Source organism: Zalophus californianus, chromosome 5, assembly GCF_009762305.2.
Source record: "Zalophus californianus isolate mZalCal1 chromosome 5, mZalCal1.pri.v2, whole genome shotgun sequence".
NCBI lineage: Eukaryota > Metazoa > Chordata > Mammalia > Carnivora > Otariidae > Zalophus > Zalophus californianus.
Genome location: NC_045599.1, coordinates 138,578,558 through 138,601,493, shown reverse-complemented (window position 1 = coordinate 138,601,493; position 22,936 = coordinate 138,578,558). Strand labels below are relative to the sequence as shown.

The 22,936-nt window shown below is 34.7% G+C and overlaps 1 protein-coding gene and 1 non-coding gene across 6 annotated transcripts in view; one reads left to right on the top strand and one right to left on the bottom strand.

Moving 5' to 3' along the window:
- The window catches only part of CDH18 (cadherin 18), a 608,955-nt gene that overhangs the window by 247,572 nt on the left and 338,447 nt on the right, over positions 1–22,936 (bottom strand). For all 5 annotated transcript variants that reach the window (XM_027607141.2, XM_027607140.2, XM_027607139.2 and 2 more), the window contains one exon: positions 10,979–11,273. In XM_027607141.2, coding sequence (XP_027462942.1) covers positions 10,979–11,273 — 295 coding nt within the window. The remainder of the gene's footprint in view (positions 1–10,978; positions 11,274–22,936) is intronic.
- LOC113929993 lies at positions 13,449–13,555 on the top strand. The gene has a single exon (XR_003522379.1). It is a non-coding gene; the product is annotated as a U6 spliceosomal RNA (small nuclear RNA).

Sequence of the window (22,936 nt, the reverse complement as noted above, 5' to 3'; positions counted from 1 at the left end):
ATGAAACTCATTCTTTGAATATATTTTTTAAAATAGGTGCAAATTTAATTTTTGTGAATTGAGTCCATCTTATGATTAAAAAAAAAATATCCCAGTGAAGTATTTTCCATTATAAATTGATCAGTTTTCTTAGGGGAATTCCGAGTCTAGTCTATTTTCATAAAGAATAAATGGAGAGCCTGGGTGGCTCAGTTGTTAAGTGTCTGCCTTAGGCCCAGGTCATGATCCCAGGGTCCTGGGATCGAGTTCCACATCGAGCTCCCTGCTCAGCAGGAGGCCTGCTTCTCCCTCTCCCACTGCCTGCTTGTATTCCCTCTCTCGCTGTGTCTCTGTCAAGTAAATAAATAAAATCTTAAAAAAAAAAAAGACTAAATGGAGAAACTAAGGAATCAGTAGTAGCATAAAATGTAATCTGGTGAATCATACCTATCATTGAGTAAAAATGAGAAACTAGGTTGGCTGATGCAGAATTTTTTGCATTTACAACTTAATCATATATAGGAAAATAAAATTAATCATTACTCCATGAAGCAATAATAAATTTTTACCAGATATAAGAACAATGATGTTCAAAAAATTAAGAGGTGATATTTCTTCAAAATCTTTCCTCAAAAAAAATCTTTCCTCCAAAGTATAGGTGAAAAGGGTCAACATGTAATTATTCAATAAAGATTGACAAAATATGGTTTCAAGTGATGTGGTTATAATACAACAAAAGTAAGAGAGCAAAACTTCTGAGCCTCTTCTTCAAAAACCCTTGAAACTTGCACTTTTATACTATTGAAATGCTGCTCTAAGAGTCCATATGAAATATTTTCTTCCATTCCATAGGTTGCTATTTCATTTTGTCAATGTTTCCTTTGTTGTGCAGGAGCTTTTTAGTTCAAAGCAGTCCCAGTTGCTTATTTTTGTTTTTGCTCTTTTGCCTTTGGTGTTAAATTGAAAATATCATTACAAAGACCAATGTCAAGGAACTTACCCTCATGTTTTCTTTAGGAGTTTTACATATTTAATCCATTTGAGTTGATTTTTCTGCATGATGTAAAATAATGGTGCAATTTCATTGTTTTTCATGTGACTGTCCAGTTTTCCCAACACCATTTATTGGAGAGAATATCCTTTCTCCATTATGGATTCTTGGTTCCTTTGTCAACAATTGACCATATATTCATGAGTACTTTTGGTCTCTCTTTCTATTCCATTGATCTAGGTGTCTGTTTTTATGCCAATACTATACTGTTTTGATTACTAAGCTTTGTAGTATAGTGTGGAATTAGGAAGTGTGAGGTCTCCAGCTTTGTTTTTTATGCCAAGATTGCTTTGGCTATGAGGTATTTTTTGAGGTTCCATAAAATATTAATAGTGTTTGTTCTATTTCTGTGAAAACTGCCACTGACATTTTGCTAAGGATTTCATTGAATCTGTAGGTCACTTTAGATAGAATGGACATTTAAACAATGTTAATTCTTTCAATCCATGAACATGGAATACCTTTTCATTTATTTGTGTCCTCTTCAGTTTATTTTATCAATGTTTTACAGGTTTCAGTTTACGGATCTTTCACCTTCTTAAATTTATTCCTTAGTATTTTATTCTTTTGGATGCTCTTATAAATGGGATTGTTTTCTTAATTTATATCTTTCTTGTAGTTCACTATAAAATAGGTGCTATTTTGAGCCACTAGTTTGTGGGTTGATTTGTTATAAAACCCTAGCTAACTGACACAAGGGAAAAGTTATGAGAAGAAAAAAGTTATGAAACTTAGAATTTTTTTGTTCAATTTTCACTTCATTAGTTATCCAATGTGACTCCTCACACACACTTTTAATTTACCATGTAAATAGCAGTGTCAGCCTCATTTCATTGAAATTATCTCATTCTGAAGTTATGCCCAAGGGTAATGATTTTAAAATGGCTACTAGAATCCTGGAATATATCCAGGGTGAAGCTCCCAAGATGTTTGGCCAGAACTAAATCAGTCCCCCAATAAGCAGTGCAATAAAGTAAGCACAGCTGGTGTCTCTTCTTGTTGCTTTGCAAGAAAGAACACAGCTGCAAATGGAAATAGGCCCGGGAATTAGAGACTGGAGAACAAAGACATGAAAAAGACTAGGATGTTCGAATACATCTCCAAGTGCAAGGCACCTTGTGGCTATTAAGGGTCATGCAGTAAAACTTCATATCTTTTCTTTTTATGCCAAACTAAGAATCAGTGCTCCACTGAAGTTGAAGTTTATAAATTACATACTTATAACCTAATAAAATGTAGTATTTTGTTCTCTCTCCTGTTAATTGAAATTTATTATTTCTATAGTCTGTTATAATATCTTAAATATTATTAAATGATTGTTACTCATAGGTATCTTTTATTAATACACAGAAGAAATGGAGATTTATACAATTCCTTAGAGATATGTTGTTGGGAAAAACAACAACAAAAAAAAGTTGTGAAATTTACCTTAAGGCAAATTGCATTGTGATCTAATATAGTTACTCTCAAAACAATTTCTGGGTACAAAGTAATTATTTTTTTGAAAATTTAGAGTGACTGCAAAACAATTTAAACTTATACTAGAAACTACTGATTCTAGATAAAAGGAAGACTATAATTTCAAAAATTGGGGTATATTTCTTTAAATGTAGAAGAGACCAAATTATCCTTTTAAATTATTATTTTAAAATTATCGTTTTAGGGCGCCTGGGTGGCTCAGATGGTTAAGCGTCTGCCTTCGGCTCAGGTCATGATCCCAGGGTCCTGGGATCGAGTCCTGCATCGGGCTCCCTGCTCCTTGGGAGCCTGCTTCTCCCTCTGCTTCTCTCTCTCTCTCTCTCTCTCTCTCTCCCCATCTCTCATGAATAAATAAATAAAATCTTTAAAAAATTATTGTTTTAAATGTTTTTTAAAGAGATTTCTCAATACACATAATAAAAACACCTGTACCAACTTTTTATAAGAATATGACATTCCAGTATCACTAAATGTCTTAAGACACTTACAATGTCCTTTCTGTGAATGGTAACACTGTTTACAAGTACATTTCTACTTATCCTATTTTCATTTCTTAAATGCCGCACAAGCACTAGACTGCTGACTCCAAAGGCAGGTATAATTTAATCTCATAGTTTCCTCTTTGTGCCATGATAATCAGTATTATTAACTTTTTATTTCATATTCTTAAAATTCAGTTCTGAAAAACTTAGACATTTAATGGTTACATTAAATCAAAATTAAAGAAGTACTTCTTTAAAGCTGTTTAAAGGACAAAGAAGAAAATTATTGTATAGAATAATTGCTAGAAGGTGGTAAAATCACAAAGACTGGCATGATAATGTACTGCATACCAGAGGAAAAAAGAAAAAAAAGTTAAATATTCATTGATAAAATGTGTACAAGTGTCTTCATGGACCTATCCAGGTCCATAATATTATAATGTCACTCTGTCCACACATGTTCATTTTGTTTTATTTGATCAAATTTTTAGATAATTAAAAAAATGCAATATGACAGTCAGTAGCTTACAAGGCATTCATCATAAATCAAATGGTCTTTTCTAAATCAACACTATAACAATCAGATTTTCTTTTAAAAATGAGAGCCATAATGACTCTCAAGTAGCCATACTGACACTTTGCTCTGTGAGCACAAATAACCTAACTTTATTCATTGGTATACCTCACTGTTTTCATAATACAGTGCATTTGAATACGGCAATTAATAATAACCATGAAAATTGCTGACCTGGGCAGATAGAATCATTTTTGGTCATAAAATATACAAGTATTCTAACACTATGAGATTCCCTTTGGTGACTATAAATTTAACAAATAGCATATTCTCCAATTCATGTTTCTACTTTGAAATGCTTTTAAAAAATACTCTCCCCACAGAGAGCATTTGGCTATGTCTGAAGACACTGTAATATGATGGTGGTAGAAAGGATGCTACTAATGTCTAATGTTTGGAGGCCAGGGATGCTGCTGAGCAACCTACAAGGCAGGGCAGTCCTCCACAGCAAAGAATCATCCAGTCTAATATGCCATTTAGTGGCAAGGTTGACAAACCCTGCTGTAGAGGGGTACGATTCCCTAGATAATAGTTGAAATTACAAGATGTAAATCAAAGAGGTAAAGGATAACATTGTATTGAGTCATGCATTGAAAAACACTCTAGTTTATTTTGCATCTTTCTTTATTACACCATCCAGAATGCCACAGACTTTGCTGATTATTACTCACTGACAAGAAAGATGCACCCACATTTTGCTTTCCTTGCAGGTAATATAGCACACAACAATTACTTGGAGGGCTCCGTAACTATTACTTAGCACTACAGATATACAAAAAACAATAATCTGATAAACTCTTGCACACCCAGGAAGTCTCTCGCGCTGCATTCTCTGCATTCTCATAGCATATTCTGCTAAACTGTGAAGGGAATTCATCATTTGCATGACAATCGTGTTTATTTTCCCTCTTAACACAGGTGCGCACCCGCCCACGTGCGCACACACATGTGCACGCACACACACACCTAAGTAGACCATAAACCTACAGGGAAGACAAGAGTATTTTTGCATTACTATATCTTCTATGCGGAGTTCTTGTCTGACAAACCCCTGCACACTATGTAAGATTAATTGAGGACGTCTCCTCTAAGTCTGCAAGCTGAACTCACTGTCCACTTTATGGTTCCCTTGTATTTTGCTTAACGAACACTATATTGAAATTTTCTGTTTATATGTCTGTAACCTGTTCAAATTTAGGGAACTTGTTTCCCCTTCCTTCCTTCCTTCCTTCCTTTCTTACCATTTTATTACTAGCCATTATTAGTTCTCAGCACATAAAATGCCTTCCCTCTGTCCTCTCTGCAAAAAGAATTAAAGAGATACAAAAAGGGAGATTTTTTTTTTTAATGGCTTGGTAATTCAGAACTGAATTAATGAGTATATGACAAAAACAATGAATTTGTCAGACCCCGTATGCTGAGAAAAATTTTGTTGCCTATACTATTAGCCATTATTAGTATTATAAACCTATATATCTTTAAGCATTACTGTTATTTAAAATGTTTTATCACAAGTCTGCATTTCACTTTTTATTATCACTTTATAAATAACATATATATAAAAAAATATATTTTTAGTAAAGAGGAATGCATTTCTCTGATAGCAGATAAAGCCACAACCCATTTTTCGAAGTAATCGCCTTCACCAGTATGTGTGTTTTTTTAAGATATATCCTATATGCACATACACCATACAACACACCCTTACTTTCTAAAATAAACTAGACTATTCCACATGTACTTCTGAAAACTTTTTTTCTCACTAAAACAATATAGATCTTCGTATGTCAGTATATACATACAAATTCGCTCATTTTAAGAGTGCATATGTAATCTGTATGTGTTTGAAGAGTCATTTACTTGAAAACTTCCTAACTGGTAGATTTCAAGTGTGTTTCCAATGTTTCCCTGTTAGGAATGGCATTCCTTTAACATGCCTCTTTGTGGAATCATGTGAATGCATCTGTAGGATAGTTGTCTATAATACGTTCTCAATTTAAAATACTGTTAAATTGCTACCCAAAACGACTGTAGGACTTCACCTGTCTGCTAACAGCTCTGTACATTAACAACTTTGTGAATTATCAGACTTGTATACTTTGGTAGGTGAACACTGGTTTCTCCTTCTCCTTTGTGGTTTCTTAAATTACTAACGAAATTTGAGGTTTTTTCTTTGGACAAGTGACACGTTTCTTTTTTCTGTGACTCTCCTGCTAATGTAATTTCCCCATTTTTAATTTGATTGTGAATGTTATTAAAAAATCCCCTTATGTAATAAAAATTAGTTCTCTGTCAGCCATGTTTGCCAGTATTTCAGTTCATCTTTCATTTTATTACGTTTAGCATAATTATTTGACATCTGTATTTTCAAATGTTTATTCATTTAAATTCAGGTCTTACTGATTGTTGCTTATCTTATCTTACATTTAAAAAATCCTTCATATACTTGTTTTGTTTTTTAGTGGCTGTGTTTTCACAAGCAGATTCAAGTTTTAGTTTTTATAGTTTAATCACGGATTTGTTTACTATTAACTTTGTCCTTAAGTGTGGGGGAAAGCACACTATTCCCATTGTCTCAGCATCATGAGTACACTGTCCTCCACCTGAGCCCCACTCCTGAGCTCAGTTAATGAGGCTACTTTCCATTGCTCCATACCTCCATTTGTTTCACTCTGCACACTATCTGCATCACAAAGGTTTTTCAGCTTTTGGCACACATACCTTCCTGGAGACTGTCCATTGTCTTTATCCACACTATATCCAATGTATACATTTTGGAGTTGTTAGAAAATCCTTTTCCTAAAACATATCCTTGCTGGACCCCCTAGGGATTAGATTTCTAATATAAATAAATGTCTATTCCCTTACTCTCAGGAAATTTAGGATTGATTTTCCTCTTCATGGTATGTAGCCATTCCCAAACCCAATCCTTTAAAACAAAAAGGAACATTATAATAACATCGAATCTATCCTCACATGTCAAGAAGGAAACCCCCACTTCTGGCTCAATAAACTGTACGGATTCTGGAACATCCACTATTTTTTTATAATTATTCCACAAATAGCTTGATCCAGATTTTACATTTTTAACTAAATTTAAAAAAAATTGGGAACTTAAAAGCTGAATCTCTATCTGGCTTATAAATGTTTTCCAGTTGCACTTCTTACTAACCATGTAGTCCTGGGCAAATTATTTAACTCTACATATCAGTTTTATCCTCTGTAAAACAAGGATAACCATAATGTTGCCCTTATGATGTGAGCATGAAATTATTACAAATTACATGCAATGCCTGGCATATAGTAAGTGCTCAATAAATATTCCTTGATTCTGTTTCAGTGATCATTACCACAACTGCTTTGACAACTTGTAGTCTCAGATCCTGGCAAAACCAACTGGTTGTTTCGTGGTGATCAACTTTAGATTTTCTGCAGAACTCAAAGTCAACATTCAAATGTTCAATTTCCTTTTCCTTGTTGATCAAAATTTCTATGGATGCAATTGATTCTCCAGCTGATGGCAAGCAAGATTTAAATATCTGAAATCAACTGTTAACTGCATCATAGGCAAAAAGGGAAATAGCTGCAATAGTACAATCATCTAGCATCACAATTACATAGAAAGGGAAATAAGTGCTGATTTCATGTGTCATTCCCAAATCAAGGCACTTCATGGAAAATGGCATCATTGTTTCTTATCTGATGCTGAAACCATTCTCACTAGTCTTTTGGATTCAGTACTGGTTTTAATTTTTTGCCTTTGGGTTTTTTGTTAAATATCCAATTTGTCCAAGTACCAGTTCAGATTCAATATAGCTATATGTATCTGAGATCCAATGAAAGAGTTTAAACGGAAACAAGGTTTACTTTGTAAAGAATGATTTTGGCATTGGCAGGCCTGGGAGAGAGCATCAGTTCTGCAATAGAATCATTCTTCCAGACCCTTTTAACTCTCTGCTCCATCTCACTTAGCAGCAAGCTTTCATCCTTACGGTAAGACTGGCAGCTGCATTTCCATACCCTATCTGCATTATGGGCCATGGGTGAAATATGTGTGTCCTAGATGGAAGGGAGTGGTGGGAAGTGAATATTTGATTCTGCATCATGTAACCCTGAACAAAACTGATTTGTAGCAACACAAAAAGACAAGCTGAATAATAGTTAGATAACTAACAGTATCCACCTAAAGGGAAGAAGCCCAATCCTATCGTTTAGAACAAATAACATATGTTCAGGTATATGTGTGTATTCAGCAGGGCTGGCAGAACACCAACTGCCCTAGAGTAGCAGATGCTTTGTTTATCAGAGCTGTGACGCTATCCTCTAATTATCCCCCCTGCCTCCAGTCTCATCCCCTGCAAGCCCTTACAATAGAGGTTGGCAAACTTTTTCTGTAAAAGGCAACACAGGAAACATTTTCAGCTTTGTGTCAAATGGTCTCCATTGCAACTTCTCAGTTCTGCCACTGTAATGCCTACCATAGGCATTACTACCAAACTACCATAGGCAATATTTAAACAAATGGGCGGGGCTGTATTCCAGTTAAACTTTATTTATGAAAACAGACAGCAAGCTGAATTTGTCTCCCCTGCCATTGCTGGCTGGTCCTTCCACTAAAATATTACTAGCTTTTTAATTCTAAAATCAGAATCAATGCAAATATCACCCATTCTGAAGCAAATATGGAAAGTGAGTTCCTCCCTCCACCAACTTTCAGGGGACTTCCTATACATTCATATTAAAATGTACATTCTATGCTCTGATGATGCTTTTTTTATCTGTTTTTCTTTAGCGAGTTCTCTCTCTCTCTCTCAATGGAATCATGCCTAGAAGCACAGTAATACAATTACTTAAAGCCTATTCTGTTTTTTCTATTTGTTCTTTTTCTCTACTTTTTTTAATGGATGCTTATTTAAAAAAAAAATATTTGAGAGAAAGAGAGTGAGAGAGAGCACTCTCTCTCAGGGGGAAAGGAGGAGAGGCAGAGGGAGAAACAGACTCCCCACTGAGCAGGAAGCCTGAGACAGGGTTGATCCCAGGACCCTGGGATCATGACCTGAGCTGAAGGCAGACGCTTAAATGACAAAGCCACCCAAGTGCCCCTTTTTCTCTACTTCTTGCAGATAATATATATTTCTCCTCAACCATACTCATCTCAGTAAAAGAACTTAGGAATACTGTTTCCCATTCCCATCCTCCTCTCAAGTTCTGGATGAAGACTTTGTAATGTTGTGACTTGTTCCTAAGTGCTCAAACTATAGCCTACGCTTCAATAGTTCCTTGAAGCTTCATGATTCTTAGATTGTACAGTGTCCTTTAGCATCCTCAAATGTACCCATTTAGACTTAACTGTGTACACACACAAACACATACTTCAGGGTACATTTCCAATAAATATATTTTTTTCCTTTCCTTGTCATTTTCCTTGATTTCACAGATTGCTGTTTGGATTCATTTTCAACATTTTCTCAAATATATTTTTAGATAAGATAAGGTGATGATCTACTTTCTTGATCCTTCCCCAAACATTTATTTTACCTTGACAAATGAATCATATTTTGATGAACAAAGGATTTGGAGCTCGAAATTTTTTTTTCTTTGTATGTTATATGTTCAACTGTCAATCAGATTCTAGTATTTCAAGTGATAAATAAGATGTGTATATATATATATATATATATATATATATATATACATGTATATAAATTAGTAGGCAATTTAAAAATATCTGAAATTTTATAAAAATGTATCTTTTATTTGGGTTTTAGGTACTTTGCCAGGATTTACCTAGGTTTAATTCTTATTCTAACCCTTCCTCAAAAAATCTATTAAACTCATAAATTCAATATATTCTTCACCTGAAGGAAAAAAATATTGTTCATTCCTTCATCTACTCTTTTTTGCTGTCTGGGAACATACATCATTCACACGAGAGGTCTAATGAGCATATCTTTTAAGTCTCATCTTGTACCATAACTCCCACATTTTGGGGATTTTTTGCTCTCTGATTTTTACTTACTTTTTCCAGTCTGATATGTTCTCAAGCTCCAGGACAATAATTTGGATCATATCAATGATGGTACATGCCTTAATCATATACTGATATTTTGTTGTTTACTAGTTGCAGAAAACATGGCTCTGAATTACAGAAATTTCTTTGTAGTATCCCAACAACACTAGGGCTCTTGTTTTCTTCTGCTCAGTAACTTGCTCGGTAATGACTACTCTGCCTGTGTTTCTCTTTGGTACTTTGCCCCTTGGTTATGGTGGTTTCACCTGTACTCCTTGGGGCTCGTATGTAGCCTTACCAATGGCATTCTCATAAATGATGGAGTCACAGAGATCTTCACTTCTGTGAGACAAAAGGGGGCTAGCAAATGGGGTGTCAGTTCCTTGACAAGGTGAGAGAAGGAAGTCTGTTCTAGAGTTTCCACATAAACTCTCACCTGCCAGGCTTAATGGTGTTGAGCCATATAGACTTACATATATAATACTCATATCTAGTAATACATATAAGCTCAAATATATACAATCTTTACTCAAAAATTGTGTTCTACATCCCAGCTTGGAGTCTTACAGAGATAGTAAAAAATTATCATAGCTGAACTTCATTTTAATGATTTAGAAAATTTATCATAGGAGCTAAAAACAAAATAAAATAGCTATATGACAGAGATCTATAAGTAATGAGAAATCCCCAGATCATCAGAGTGACTAGAGACCTAGATCATAACCCATCAACTGCAGTGTAAGCTCTACATTCAAGAGAACCTGGTGTCAATTTCTTCTTGGCCCTTTTCTAGATATATGAATTTGGGAAAATCACCTAATTACAGTATGCCGGTTTATACATCTTTAAAATGGTATCCAAAATACTTTAAGGATTATGTATGTTTTAAAACAAATAAGGTATGTAAATGCTTATGAGTATCTAAAAGGTTTTATTGAATACTGTAGCTATTACTTACAATTTTAATGTAATTTGCTCATAAACTGCAAGCTTAAAAGACGTGTAGCAAAAGATTTCAGACATTATATTGTCTATTTTTATTTATGTAAATTTTCACCTTGAATGTGTTGGTATCTTCGTAGCAAGATACATGAAGAAATTATGTGGTCAAAACCTCTGTCAAGTAAGAATTGCTGGTGTTTTCCCATAAAGGAAAGGTTTTTTTTTTCTTGATAAACAAACCATTACCTATACTTATAAGTTCATAAATGAATTTTAACAAATACTATAATATCTAGACCCAATATTCTTTAACATTTTAAGCCACATGTAAATATCAAAATATTTTGAAATTTCTTCAGATTTCTACACACACGCACAAACGAAAAACTTGTCTTCAAATGATGACTTTTTGGATTCTCAAATATATATTAACTGCCAAAGTAAAGAATGGTTTTTCTTACCCATATCTGACATTTCAGGCACAGTAACGATGTATGGTCCATCTGTGAACTTTGGAGCATTATCATTGATGTCTTGTACTTTGATTATGAACTCGGATTCGGGTTCAAGAGGCTTGTTTGTTCGTCTGTCAATAGCCTGGGCATGAAGCACATAGTGGGTCTTCTGCTCTCTGTCTAGGCTTTTCGTTGAGTGGATGTCACCGGTGGTATCATCAATGATAAATATAGTCCCAGCACCTTCTCCAGTAAGGATGTACTTGACAGACCCATCGCCTTTGTCAGAATTGGAGTGCAGCTGGAAAATAAAAATTAAATAATGTAGCTTCCAATTATATTCCAACCTAACATCATGTTACCTTAAAATTGTCTATCTATAATTTTTAACTTACTTTGATTATAACTTTTCTTATCTCCACAGTGTCCTGTCAGTTACTACAATCATTTATTTTTCTGCAGTTTTTCTCTACTTGGTATTGATATGGATATTTTTATCATGATCTAAAAAACACAATTATTGACTTAAGAGAAATAAATAATACTAATTAAAAGAAAAACAATAACACTTGATGTTATTCTACTAGTTCACCACTTCACTAACTACAGAAAATAGAATTGGAGAAAGAAATTACCAGTGAATCACTGTTGCCTTCAATACTTTCAGGAATAATGATTTTTTAAAATTAATTGCTTGGCATTTTAGTTCAAACATAAAATTTTTAAAAGAAAAATATATATGGCAGGAGAATATTCAAATTATTAAAAATTTCCACAAAAGAGGCACTTATTTGTTACAAAAGTATTAATTTTATAATTTGAAAAATTAAAAAAAAGAATTTTCCTGATTAATTGTTCAGATTTAGAACATTAAGGGCATTAAATAGATTAAAATAGAATATTTTCTTTTTTTAAGTTTATTTGTTTGTTTATTTTTAGTCATCTCTCTGCCCAACATGGGGCTTGAACTCATGACCCCGAGATCAAGAGTCACATGTTCTACTGACTGAGCCAGCCAGGCATCCCCCCCTTTTTTTTAATTATGAAACTTTAACTCAAAATTTAAATAGTAGTAAATCAAAATTGATTGATTTAATCAATACATGGGCCTATTTTTTAATTAATTGAAATACACTAACAAATTCTCATTCATTAAAATAAAAATAATGGAATATCATTTTAAAAATATTACAGAGTAATATTTCAGTAGAGAAGAAGTATTTAGTAAGAAAGATAAATACATATTAAGATAATTATAAACGACTTTTTCATCATTTAAACATCAGAAAATGCTTTTATTTTTAAATTTTTATTTATTTATTTAGATTTTATTTATTTATCTTAGAGAGAGAGAGCATGGGGGATGGGGCAGAGGGAGAGGGAGAGAGAGAATCTCAAGCAGACTCTGCCCTGAGTGTGGAGCCCAACACGGAGCTCAGTCTCATAACCCTGAGATCATGATCTGAGCTGAAATTAAGAGTTGAATGCTTAACCGACTGAGCCATTCAGGTACCCCAAAACATGCTTTTAAACTGCATATAATTCATACTTCATAATCTATTATAACTTATACCATCTTAATTAAATATTTCCATAAGAGCCACTGCTATATTTCTAACGAGAAACAACCACACAATATTCACTTAAATCTTAAACATATATTTGAAGAATTGTGAATTGTTTCTCCCAAGAGATTTGAACAGTTATCCTTCATATGAAACTCTTTTGGTTACTTAACCTTAACTGCTCACCTTTTGCTCATTTCTGACACTTGGAAACATTGAAAAATATAACCTTGTTTATACAGCTTTTGGGTTTCTTGCCATAATAAAGAGAAAATTTTCAAGGATTATATTAAAGCCTCTGAACTCTTAGAAGACATTTTTTAAAAAGATAAAATATAGAAAAATATAATAAACTGTGACAAAAGGACTATTTTATGGTAAAATTGAGGCAACTGAAATATAAATTATAGTATCTCAAAAATAATCCTATCTCTTTCTTGAAAATGCATAAGACATAAACAGGGACAAATTCTGATGGGAATCACTTAGCAAGATTCAACAAATTATATCTTTCCAAAATTACTTTTTTTTTGAGCTTTTATAAAGAGGCGTAAGAACTCCATTAGCAAAATATGAAAAACATAGCTTTCAAAGATTTCACACTTCATTAGTAAATTAACCACTGAATAAAGAATGCATAATGAGTTGTGTGGAGATAGTTGTATGCATGGATGGAAATGCAATAGTCATTTCTTTATGTTTCTCAACATATCTTTTTAGCACCTAGAAAAAGGATTTATCATTTATGAAGCAGAAACCTGCAAAATATCAAAAGAGCAGCCTGTTTCACATTTTGCAACTTTGGTTTAATCCCTAACCAAATCATAGCAAAGTAAAACAACAAATTCATTAAACAAATGTTTTAAAAAACACTTTCTCAAACACTCTTGTTATTAAATAAAATGAGACAGGTGCTCGCTTTGGCAGCACATATTCTAAAATTGGAATGATACAGAGAAGATGAGCATGGCCCCTGCTCAAGGATGACACACCAATTCGTGAAGCATTCCATATTTTTCAAACAGGGTTTTAGGGGGGGCGAGGGGGGATTGGTTAGCCCGGTGATGGGTATTAAGGAGGGCACGTACTGCATGGAGCACTGGGTGTTATACGAAAACAATGGATCGTGGATCACCACATCAAAAACTAATGATGTATTGTATGGTGACTAATATAACATAATAAAATTAAAAAAAATACCCAAATTTGAAACATAATAGGTAAAAAAAATGTGAGAAAGTTTTATTAGCTATTGTTATACTATATATAAATTATAAATCTATATAACTAATTTAAAACCCTTTTGTGGGAAATATGTTACACTTCTAACTACTACTTTCAGAAAGACATAGCAATGGTGACAATTGAATTTTATTTTCAGGATATATTTTCATATTCTTCTATGTTCTCAGTGAGGTTATTTTGATGTTCCTTTATTTTGGATTGAAGGTTTGTTTTACAAAATGTTAATCATATTTAAAGATTGGGCTTATATATATAGACCAGCAATGGAAGTATGTAAGAGAAATAGGCAAGTTGTCAATCTAAAGCATGTATTAAGAACACACTCTATGCTTTATATAGATTGTTTGGCATTTCAGATAAAAGACAAATATTTGAGGAATTTTATGGCTTTAGATTTTAAGACTTGAATCTCATTCCATATTCATAAAGTGTTTATAATTAGTAAACAACTAAGCCTAAATATTCCCAAAGTTATGTCTAATTTGAAAATAGATGTGCAATAAAATCAGTGAGTTATAATTTAGCAGTATTTATATTATTGGACAACATAGTAAAAATTATATTAAAATGTTATAAATATGTATTTGAATTATATAAGATGTTAATAATGCTTAGCATGAGTGTTTAAATAATATAGATAATCATTTCATTAATGGATTTTGTGAATCTCTCAGCAGGCCTAGTTGAATCTTGGAATGATTAGATTTTATGTTAACGCAGATGGGAAATTATTACAATGGCATTTAGCTTATATGATTAGGATGATAACCATTTGTGAAAGAATAAAGTGATCCACTCAGGATTACCTCTTGTCTACAAATACCCATTTCCAAATGTTCAGTTCAGTTTGGAATACATATCTGCAACAGAAGTGGCTCTTGAGAGAACCACCAGCTATATTTTTTTCTTTTGCTTAATCAGTGAGTTTTAAGATCCTGAAAGAGCACATGTTGTATTTTAGGTTTTTTTAAGGCAAGAAACAGTGAATGAGTGAATGAATGAATGGATGAATGAGTGAATGAATGAAAAAATGGAATGCGTGAGCAGTAACCATATTAGTAGAGGTAAAAATCTTAAGATACAGAGAGAAAGCTCTTTGATACAGATAATCATGTAAAACAGAAAACCAGGATAGAAATGTGTTATCTCTGAGTGTGGGCAGCAATAAGACATCAAACAAAAGAACTGGTAGTAGAGTACATACATTAGAAATACTCTGGATGTAGACGTGATGCTGATTTAGCAACAGCAAAATATGATGTTGTAAGTTGAGCTAGCTATTATATTAAGAGAGAATTTCATTGTATCTTACATTGACCTGTAAGATACAATGTAAGATACAATGAAATTCTCTCTTAATATAATAGCTAGCTCAACTCAAAATAAATAAAAATATTTGGGAGACAAAGTTGACTTTAGTCATGTATACTGAACTCTTTGTAGCAGAAAGTTTAGAAATACGAAATACCACTGAGAGAACAGTGTCAGGGTCTTATCACAACACACGGTGGTGGGAATATACTTTTAGAGTCATGAGATTTTGCAAAGTAAGTTATATTTTGTGCCAAAGGACAGAGGTTATATTGTCCTAAAGCGAGGAGAAAGAATGCTTGTGTATGTTATCACATAATAATGTAGGGTTAATTAACTGTTCTTTAGAGAACAGAAAAGGGGAGGAGAATGAAGAAAGAAAATATAACCACCCAAGGAAAGCAAAATGAGCACTTCTCTGGCATTACTTTAATAAATTGTCTCTTTCTAAGTGTTAAGTAGTAACCTATGGCACTTAGGAAGCTCGTGCGACTCACATGAGTTCCCCGTAGAAAACTATTTATTCACCCCGGATCACATTAGGATCAGGACCTAAAAATTTATAGCTTTCACTCCAAGGCAGAGTTCCTCACTAAGATAATATTCTACCCCTTGGGGAAGAATAACTTGGAAAGGTTAAGAAGATTGTGGCAGAGCAATTAATTTCAAAAGTTGCTTTTAGTCAGAACTTTGAGTTATGTTAAAAAGATAGGTCACTGACTTAAAATTATAATATTTTAAACTAAATGTTTTATGTATTTTTATGACTAGGAAACTTATATTTACAGTATTCCAGTGGAATCCAGGAATAAAGTCAGAAATATTATATAGTAATTCCACTACTATTATTTTCCCAACATATAAAATACAAGTGATGCAATATGAAGATCATAGGAAATACATTATTAAAATTTATTATACATCCTTCATTCCAGAATGTGTTGTATTTTTTCCAGAATGTGTTATATTTTAAACTATAAGCAGATGAAACAAAATTCAATTGAACTATTAATAACTAATTGATGTAAAGAAGAAAAAACATATGAAATCATAATAGTCTCTTGGTAATGAACATATCAGTCTTGTACCAAAAAAACCCCATAACCATTGGTTTTAATTAGGTATCAACTAATATGTAAAAAGTTACATTAAAGGGGCGCCTGGGTGGCTCAGTTGGTTAAGCAACTGCCTTCGGCTCAGGTCATGATCCTGGAGTCCCGGGATCGAGTCCCGCATCGGGCTCCCTCCTCAGCGGGCGGTCTGCTTCTCCCCCTGACCCTCCCCCTCCTCGTGCTCTCTGTCTCTCATTCTCTCTCTCTCAAATAAATAAATAAAATCTTTTTAAAAAATTATATTAAAAATAGTAATGATAAGGGGGCGCCTGGGTGGCTCAGTCATTAAGCATCTGCCTTCGGCTTGGGTCATGATCCCAGGGTCCTGGGATCGAGCCCCGCATCGGGCTCCCTGCTCAGCAGGAAGCCTGCTTCTCCCTCTCCCATGCCCCCTGCTTGTGTTCCCTCTCTCGCTGTGTCTCTCTCTGTCAAATAAATAAATAAAATCTTTAAAAAATTAGTAATGATAAAGCACTTTGTTCAAGCACAAATCTAACATTAATTGATTAAAATGTTAAGAAATTAGGTGAGAGTAAGGAAATGAGGTATGTGTTTGTTTAATTAGAAACATCAGAGGTCTTTGCAAACATGCAGAATTCTCCTGTTGAATTTCAGTTTTTAACATTTAAATTATTAATGTGTACTCTTAGAGAAGGAAACTAATGAGGGGGGAGGAGGAGGGAAAAGGAACAGGAGACAGTATGTGTTTATTATATCCCCTAAATCCCAGATTAGGGGTATTAATGTACAAGATTAAAAACAAAAACTATAAAATATCTTTGATGTCTGAAGTTGTCATAATTCCATATCTTTCAGCTATACTTTAGGGAGCCACATTGGAGTGTACCAAATATTTATGCACTGCAGGAGGCAAGTCAGTGGTTGAGAATTTCACTGTTAATTGTTGGAAAGCCTCAAAACCCAATCAATTGATTAAAGTTGGAGATATATGGTGCATAGGAGTACCTCTTCTCTATCAGAGTTAATCTGTGTTCTTTTATCTGCCAATTAGGGTCCAGCTGAGAAAGAGACAGCCCTGGCAGCTGGTTTTAAAGAAAAAAAAAATCTCAGAGTGTACTAACATTAGTACAATTCCGGAAAAATACTGGCCCAAACCATTGTCCACACGTTCACATGTGTTGTGATTTCATCTCCATTAAAACTCTATCATTACTGTTCATTGTAGCTCTTTATTCAAATAAAAAAGCAGTAATTACATATTGAAGGGAGATGGAAAGAAGATGAAGAAATGTGAATGGCTTCAATCATTTAGAAAATTCATCTGACAATAAAATGTAAGATTATCATTTGATCTAGTAATCACTTTCAGAAGTATATAGCCAACAAATATTTTTGGAGCTCTCACTGTGTTCCAGTCCCGGTACTCAGTACTTAAAACACATCAGTAATGCCGAGATTCCTATCCTGGGAGAGCTTACATTAATCCCAGTGGGAAGAAATATACAGTAAGCAGAAAACATGACTGATATAGAATATGTTAGAAGGTGGCAAGACCTACATTCCCTTTTACAAAGAGAGAAAGAAAGTAAAGGAGGAGAAGAACTATCAAAGGTGGTTGGGAATGTGTAGAGAGATTGCAATATTAAATATGGAAATATGGTGGGCAGAACACTGGCCCCTCAAAGATGTCTCTATCTTTACACTGGAAGCCTGTGAATATGTTACTTTATATGGCAAAAGGACTTCATACACGTGATTGAGGTTAAGGTCCTTAAGACAAGGAAATTACCTTGGTGTCTCTAGATGGGACAATTCTGATCACATGGGTCCTTACAAGGGAAGAACTGACCCCAGCTGGGTGAGAGAAGGGGAAAAACGGAAGTGTGAGAAGGATTCAGCACCTCATTGCTGGTTCTAAAATGTAAAAATCTTCATGCAAGACCTAAGAAAGGCCTCTAGAAGCTGAGAAAAAGCAAGGGAATGGATTCTTCCCTAGAGGAATGAAGCCCTGCCCACAACTTGATTTTAGCCCAGCGAGAACTATCTTAAACTTCTGACCTGTAAAAGTGTTGGTAAATAAATTTGTGTTGTTTTAAGGCACTAATTTTGCAGTGATTTGTTAAAGCAACAATAAAATCTAATAATGGAGTCAGATAGGGCATATTCAAAAGATGACATTTTAGTAAACTCTTGAAGGAGGTGAAGGAGTTAGCCAAGTGCATATTATAGGGAAGAGCATTGCAGGCAGGAAGAACAGAAAGAGCAAAAGGATCAAGTTAGGGACATGACAAGCAGATTCCAGAAACAGTGAGGAAGCAAGTGTGACCACAACTGCATGGACAGAGAAGGGCAGTAGAAGATATCAGAGAAATTCAGCAGTCCCCCTTGTCTTTGGTTTCGCTTTGCCTGGTTTCAGTTACCCCTTGTCAGTTGTGGTCCAGAAGCAGATGATCCTCCTTCTGATGTATCATCAGCAGGTCAGTAGTAGCTTAATGATGTGTCACAACGCCCACATCATTCGCCTCACTTCATCTTATCATGCAGTCATTTTATTGTCCCACATGATCATAATAAGAAGGATGAGTATAGCACAGTACGATATATTAAGAGGGACCCTATACACAATTCACATAACTTTTTTACAGCATGTTTGTTATAACTGTTTTATCATTGCTGTTAATCTCTCATGTCTAATTTATAAATTAAACTTTATTATAGGTATACATGTATAAAATATAACACCATATATACAGGGTTCAGTATTATCCGAGATTTTAGGCATCCACTGGGGGTCTTGGAGGGTATCCTCCATGGATGGAGGGACACTGTAACTGGAAGCAAGATCATGGAGGACCCCTGAATAAGATAAAGGGAAACTGGAAAGTTTTGAGCAGTGGAGTATCATAATTGATTTATGTCTCAAAAGGATTGTGTCTACTTCATTACTGAGAACAGAAAATAGAGGAACAAAAATGAAAGCAGGGAGAACTGATAGACTGCCACAATGGTAATACAATGATTGATGATGACAGCATGGACCGGGGTGGTGGTGAAAGTGATAAGAAATGGTACAACCATGGGGGTACATGGGTGGTACAGTCAGTAAGCATCCGACTTCTGATTTTGGATCAGGTCATGATCTGGGGTTGTGAGATGGAGCCCCTCACTGGGCTCTGCGAGCATCGCGGAGTCTGCTTGAGATTCTTTCCCTCTCTCACAGTTACTAAGAATGTGGAATTGTAATCAAATGAGATGTGGAAGCATACAGGTACAGGAACTAGAATGGGGAAGATCAGGAATTGAATTTTTATTATTTATTTATTTTTTTTTTTAAGATTTTATTTATTTATTCATGAGAGACAGAGGAGGAGAGAGAGAGAGGGGGAGAGAGAGAGAGAGAGAAGCAGAGGGAGAAGCAGGCTCCCAAGGAGCAGGGAGCCCGATGCGGGACTCGATCCCAGGACCCTGGGATCATGACCTGAGCCGAAGGCAGACACTTAACCATCTGAGCCACCCAGGTGCCCAGGAATTGAATTTTGACATGCTAACCATGGTATTTCTATTGGGGATCTCAGTAGATATCTAGAGGTCATTTTCATATGCAGTCTGTAGTTCAAAAGACAAATATGGTTGATTTTATAAATTTGGGAGACATCCAGCACAAAAGTGGCATTTAGAGCAATGAAACAGAATGAGGTTATCTATGAAATAAATGTAGAAGAAAAGGAAAGAACTGAGGACTAATACCTGTAGTGCCTCAAAATTAAAAAGTCAGAGAGACCAGAAAGATAGAGAAGAGACAAACCAAACACATGCCAGTGTCCTGGAAAACAAGAGAAATTAAACATCTGTGTATATCTATATATGAATAACACTGATTATTTCAGAGGCAATCTAAAGGTCCAACTGGAGGGTTCTCTATAATTTGTTGTGGACTGAGAAAACCATGCCATGCAATAATATAGAAGCTGAGATCTTACTTAGATGAAAGTATAAATAACAAAAGGTACATGTGTAGAATATTCGTATTTATAAACATGGACATATGCACAGTTAGGAAAGAATATAATCCAAGCAGGTGAGGCTTGAGGGAGGGCAGAAAAAAGCCGACACTGCAGGGAGGTAGTCAGTTTCCTTTTATATATCTTTCAGTTTTAATTGATTGAATATATATTACTTTTTTATATAAATGTTCTTGTTTTAATTGAACAACAGTTCTGGGTTTTATTTGTGCCAGTTATGTGGAAAAGTCACAATATCTTGCAGCCCTCTCTCAAAGTGGTAGGAATCATTAGACAATCTCAGGTACCATCTTATTTCCATGCATAGCCTCTAACCTTTGCTTGATTCTCATTCTGAGATGCTTAAGAATTTGATTTTTTTGGGGGGGGGCATGCCTCAGGTTGCTAAATCTGTCCTGAATGTAGCCACATCTCTCGGGCAATTGCTCTAAGTTGCCCAGGTACTGCTAGGTAATGCTTACTTAATTGGCTGTCTTGTCTTGCTCAAGCCTGTCCTGACATTTCTGTATCCCTGCCTAGCTCATATGACCCTCACGTAATCCTGCAATTTCCACAACTCTATTCAGTTATTCTTTTGGTCTGTATCAATACCGTCTTTGTGTTTATTCTAGGTTTAAAGCCAATTCAATGTGATGGAATGGAAAAAAAAATTTATCCATCCCTACTATGTATCAAGCAATGTGCTGAAATAAATCAGGACCCTTGTCCTTAAGAAGTTTTTAGTGCAGTGAGCCAGAAAGAGCAACAGATCCACAGACTAGGGGTAGTTCTGACAGAAGCGTAATGTGAAACCAATTTCCCTCGTTGGGAATTTTTCCCAGAGGAAAGGACACAAAGTCTCAATCTATATTCCTGTTTCTCCATTTCTATAAAAGGATAAAAGCTACACACTTTCTAAAATTTAACTCATCAAACTTTTTCTTTATTCATGTGTGTTCTGGATTTAATCCTATCACTCAATATAAATTGTTCTAAGGTTAGCAAACACCACCCAGTTACAACTTTATTTATTTACTTGTGTTTTTGGAGAAAGCTATTTTTAAAAACATGATTAAAGCTACCACAGCACAAGGAAGTAGAATGCAAAACTCTCAAATATTGGGTCCTAACTTTGGAAATGCAAGACATGGAAATACTGAAGCTTTTTCAATGGAGAGAAACTGTGGATTGAGACTCAAGGAGGATACAGTGCAAACTATAAGTTTTCTTGCTAACTTTTTCTGTGATGTATGGGGCTACTCAACTCAGAGTTGAGCACACATAACTCTGCAGGTTGAAATAAAAATTCTGTGGTCTACTATTGTGCACAATTTTTCCTCTCAGTTAAGCTTTTCAGGATGAAATGGTATTCTGAAATGTTTGAATCATAAAGATCAATTTACTCAGCTGTAAGTCTGGACTCATTCTTTACTTCCTCTAGTGTTTCTTATCAGATTGAATATCCAGAGCTACCACTTTCTAAGTCACTCAGTATGAGATTGTACGCACTAATGATGATTTTTCTTTTTCCATTTCCCCTCACTAAAAACTTTCTAATTCTTGTGATTTGATCTCTTTAAAATATCTCCCAACCCCCATCCCTTCTCTCCATCACAGTTACCAGAGTTAATTCATGCCCTTGTACTTTCTGAAATTATTGCAGTTTCCCATAAGTGGTCTCGTTACCTGTCTTCCTGTTTCTGTTCCATGCACATTCCATTTACACCATAGTTTAGTGTTACTTCTAAAATGTGAATTTTATCCTTTCCTAAATAAAACACTTGAGAGCTTCGCACAGCCTTCAGACGGAACACATCTTCACCTGTTTCCTGTCTATGCATCTAACCTAATCTTTGGGCACGTCACCATTCACACGAAATTTTTAGCCAAACTAAACTGGATAATCTGGCTCCTTATGTGCCCATTGTCCACTGGCACTTCAAAGCATGATATCAAAAAAGTGAAAAGACGATTCCCGGAGTGGGAGAAAATATTTACAAATCATACATCTAATACCAGTTTAGTATCTTTTCTGTAGAAATTAACAAGCTGTTATGGAAATATGCATTTCCATATTAATATGAAAATGCAAGGTAACCTAAATAGCCAAAAAGGTACGAAAAAGAACAAGGTTGGAAGACTGGGTATTCTAGATTTAAAAACTTACTACAAAGCTACAGTGATCAGGACCATGTGGTCCTGGGATAGAATAAACCTGTAAATCAGTGGAATAGAAATGAAAGTTCAAAAATAAACCCATACTTTTTTTTAAAGATTTATTTATTTATTTTAGAGAGGGAGAGCATGCGTGTGTAAGCAGGGGAGAGGCAGAAGGAGAGGAAGATAATCTCAAGCAGATTATCTCAGTGGGGACACTGAGTTTGGAGACTGACACAGGTCTAGATCTCACAATCCTGAGATCATGACCTGAGCGAAACCAAGAGTCTGATGCTTAACTGACTGAGTCACCCAGGAGCTCCAATAAACCCATACTTTTAAGGTCAATTGATTTTCATTATTGTGTCAGGATAATTCAACTCTTCAATTCTTTCAACAAATCTTGAAAGGACAAATTGGATATACATATGCAAAAACTGAAATTGCGTCCCAAGCTCAGATCATATACAAAAATTAACATAAAGTGGATTAAAAAAAACTAAATTTAAGAGCTAAAATTATAAAACGCTTAGAAAAAGACACAGGTGTAGATCTTTGTAACATTGGAATAGGCAATGTTTTTCTAGCAATGATGCCTGAAGCACATACAAC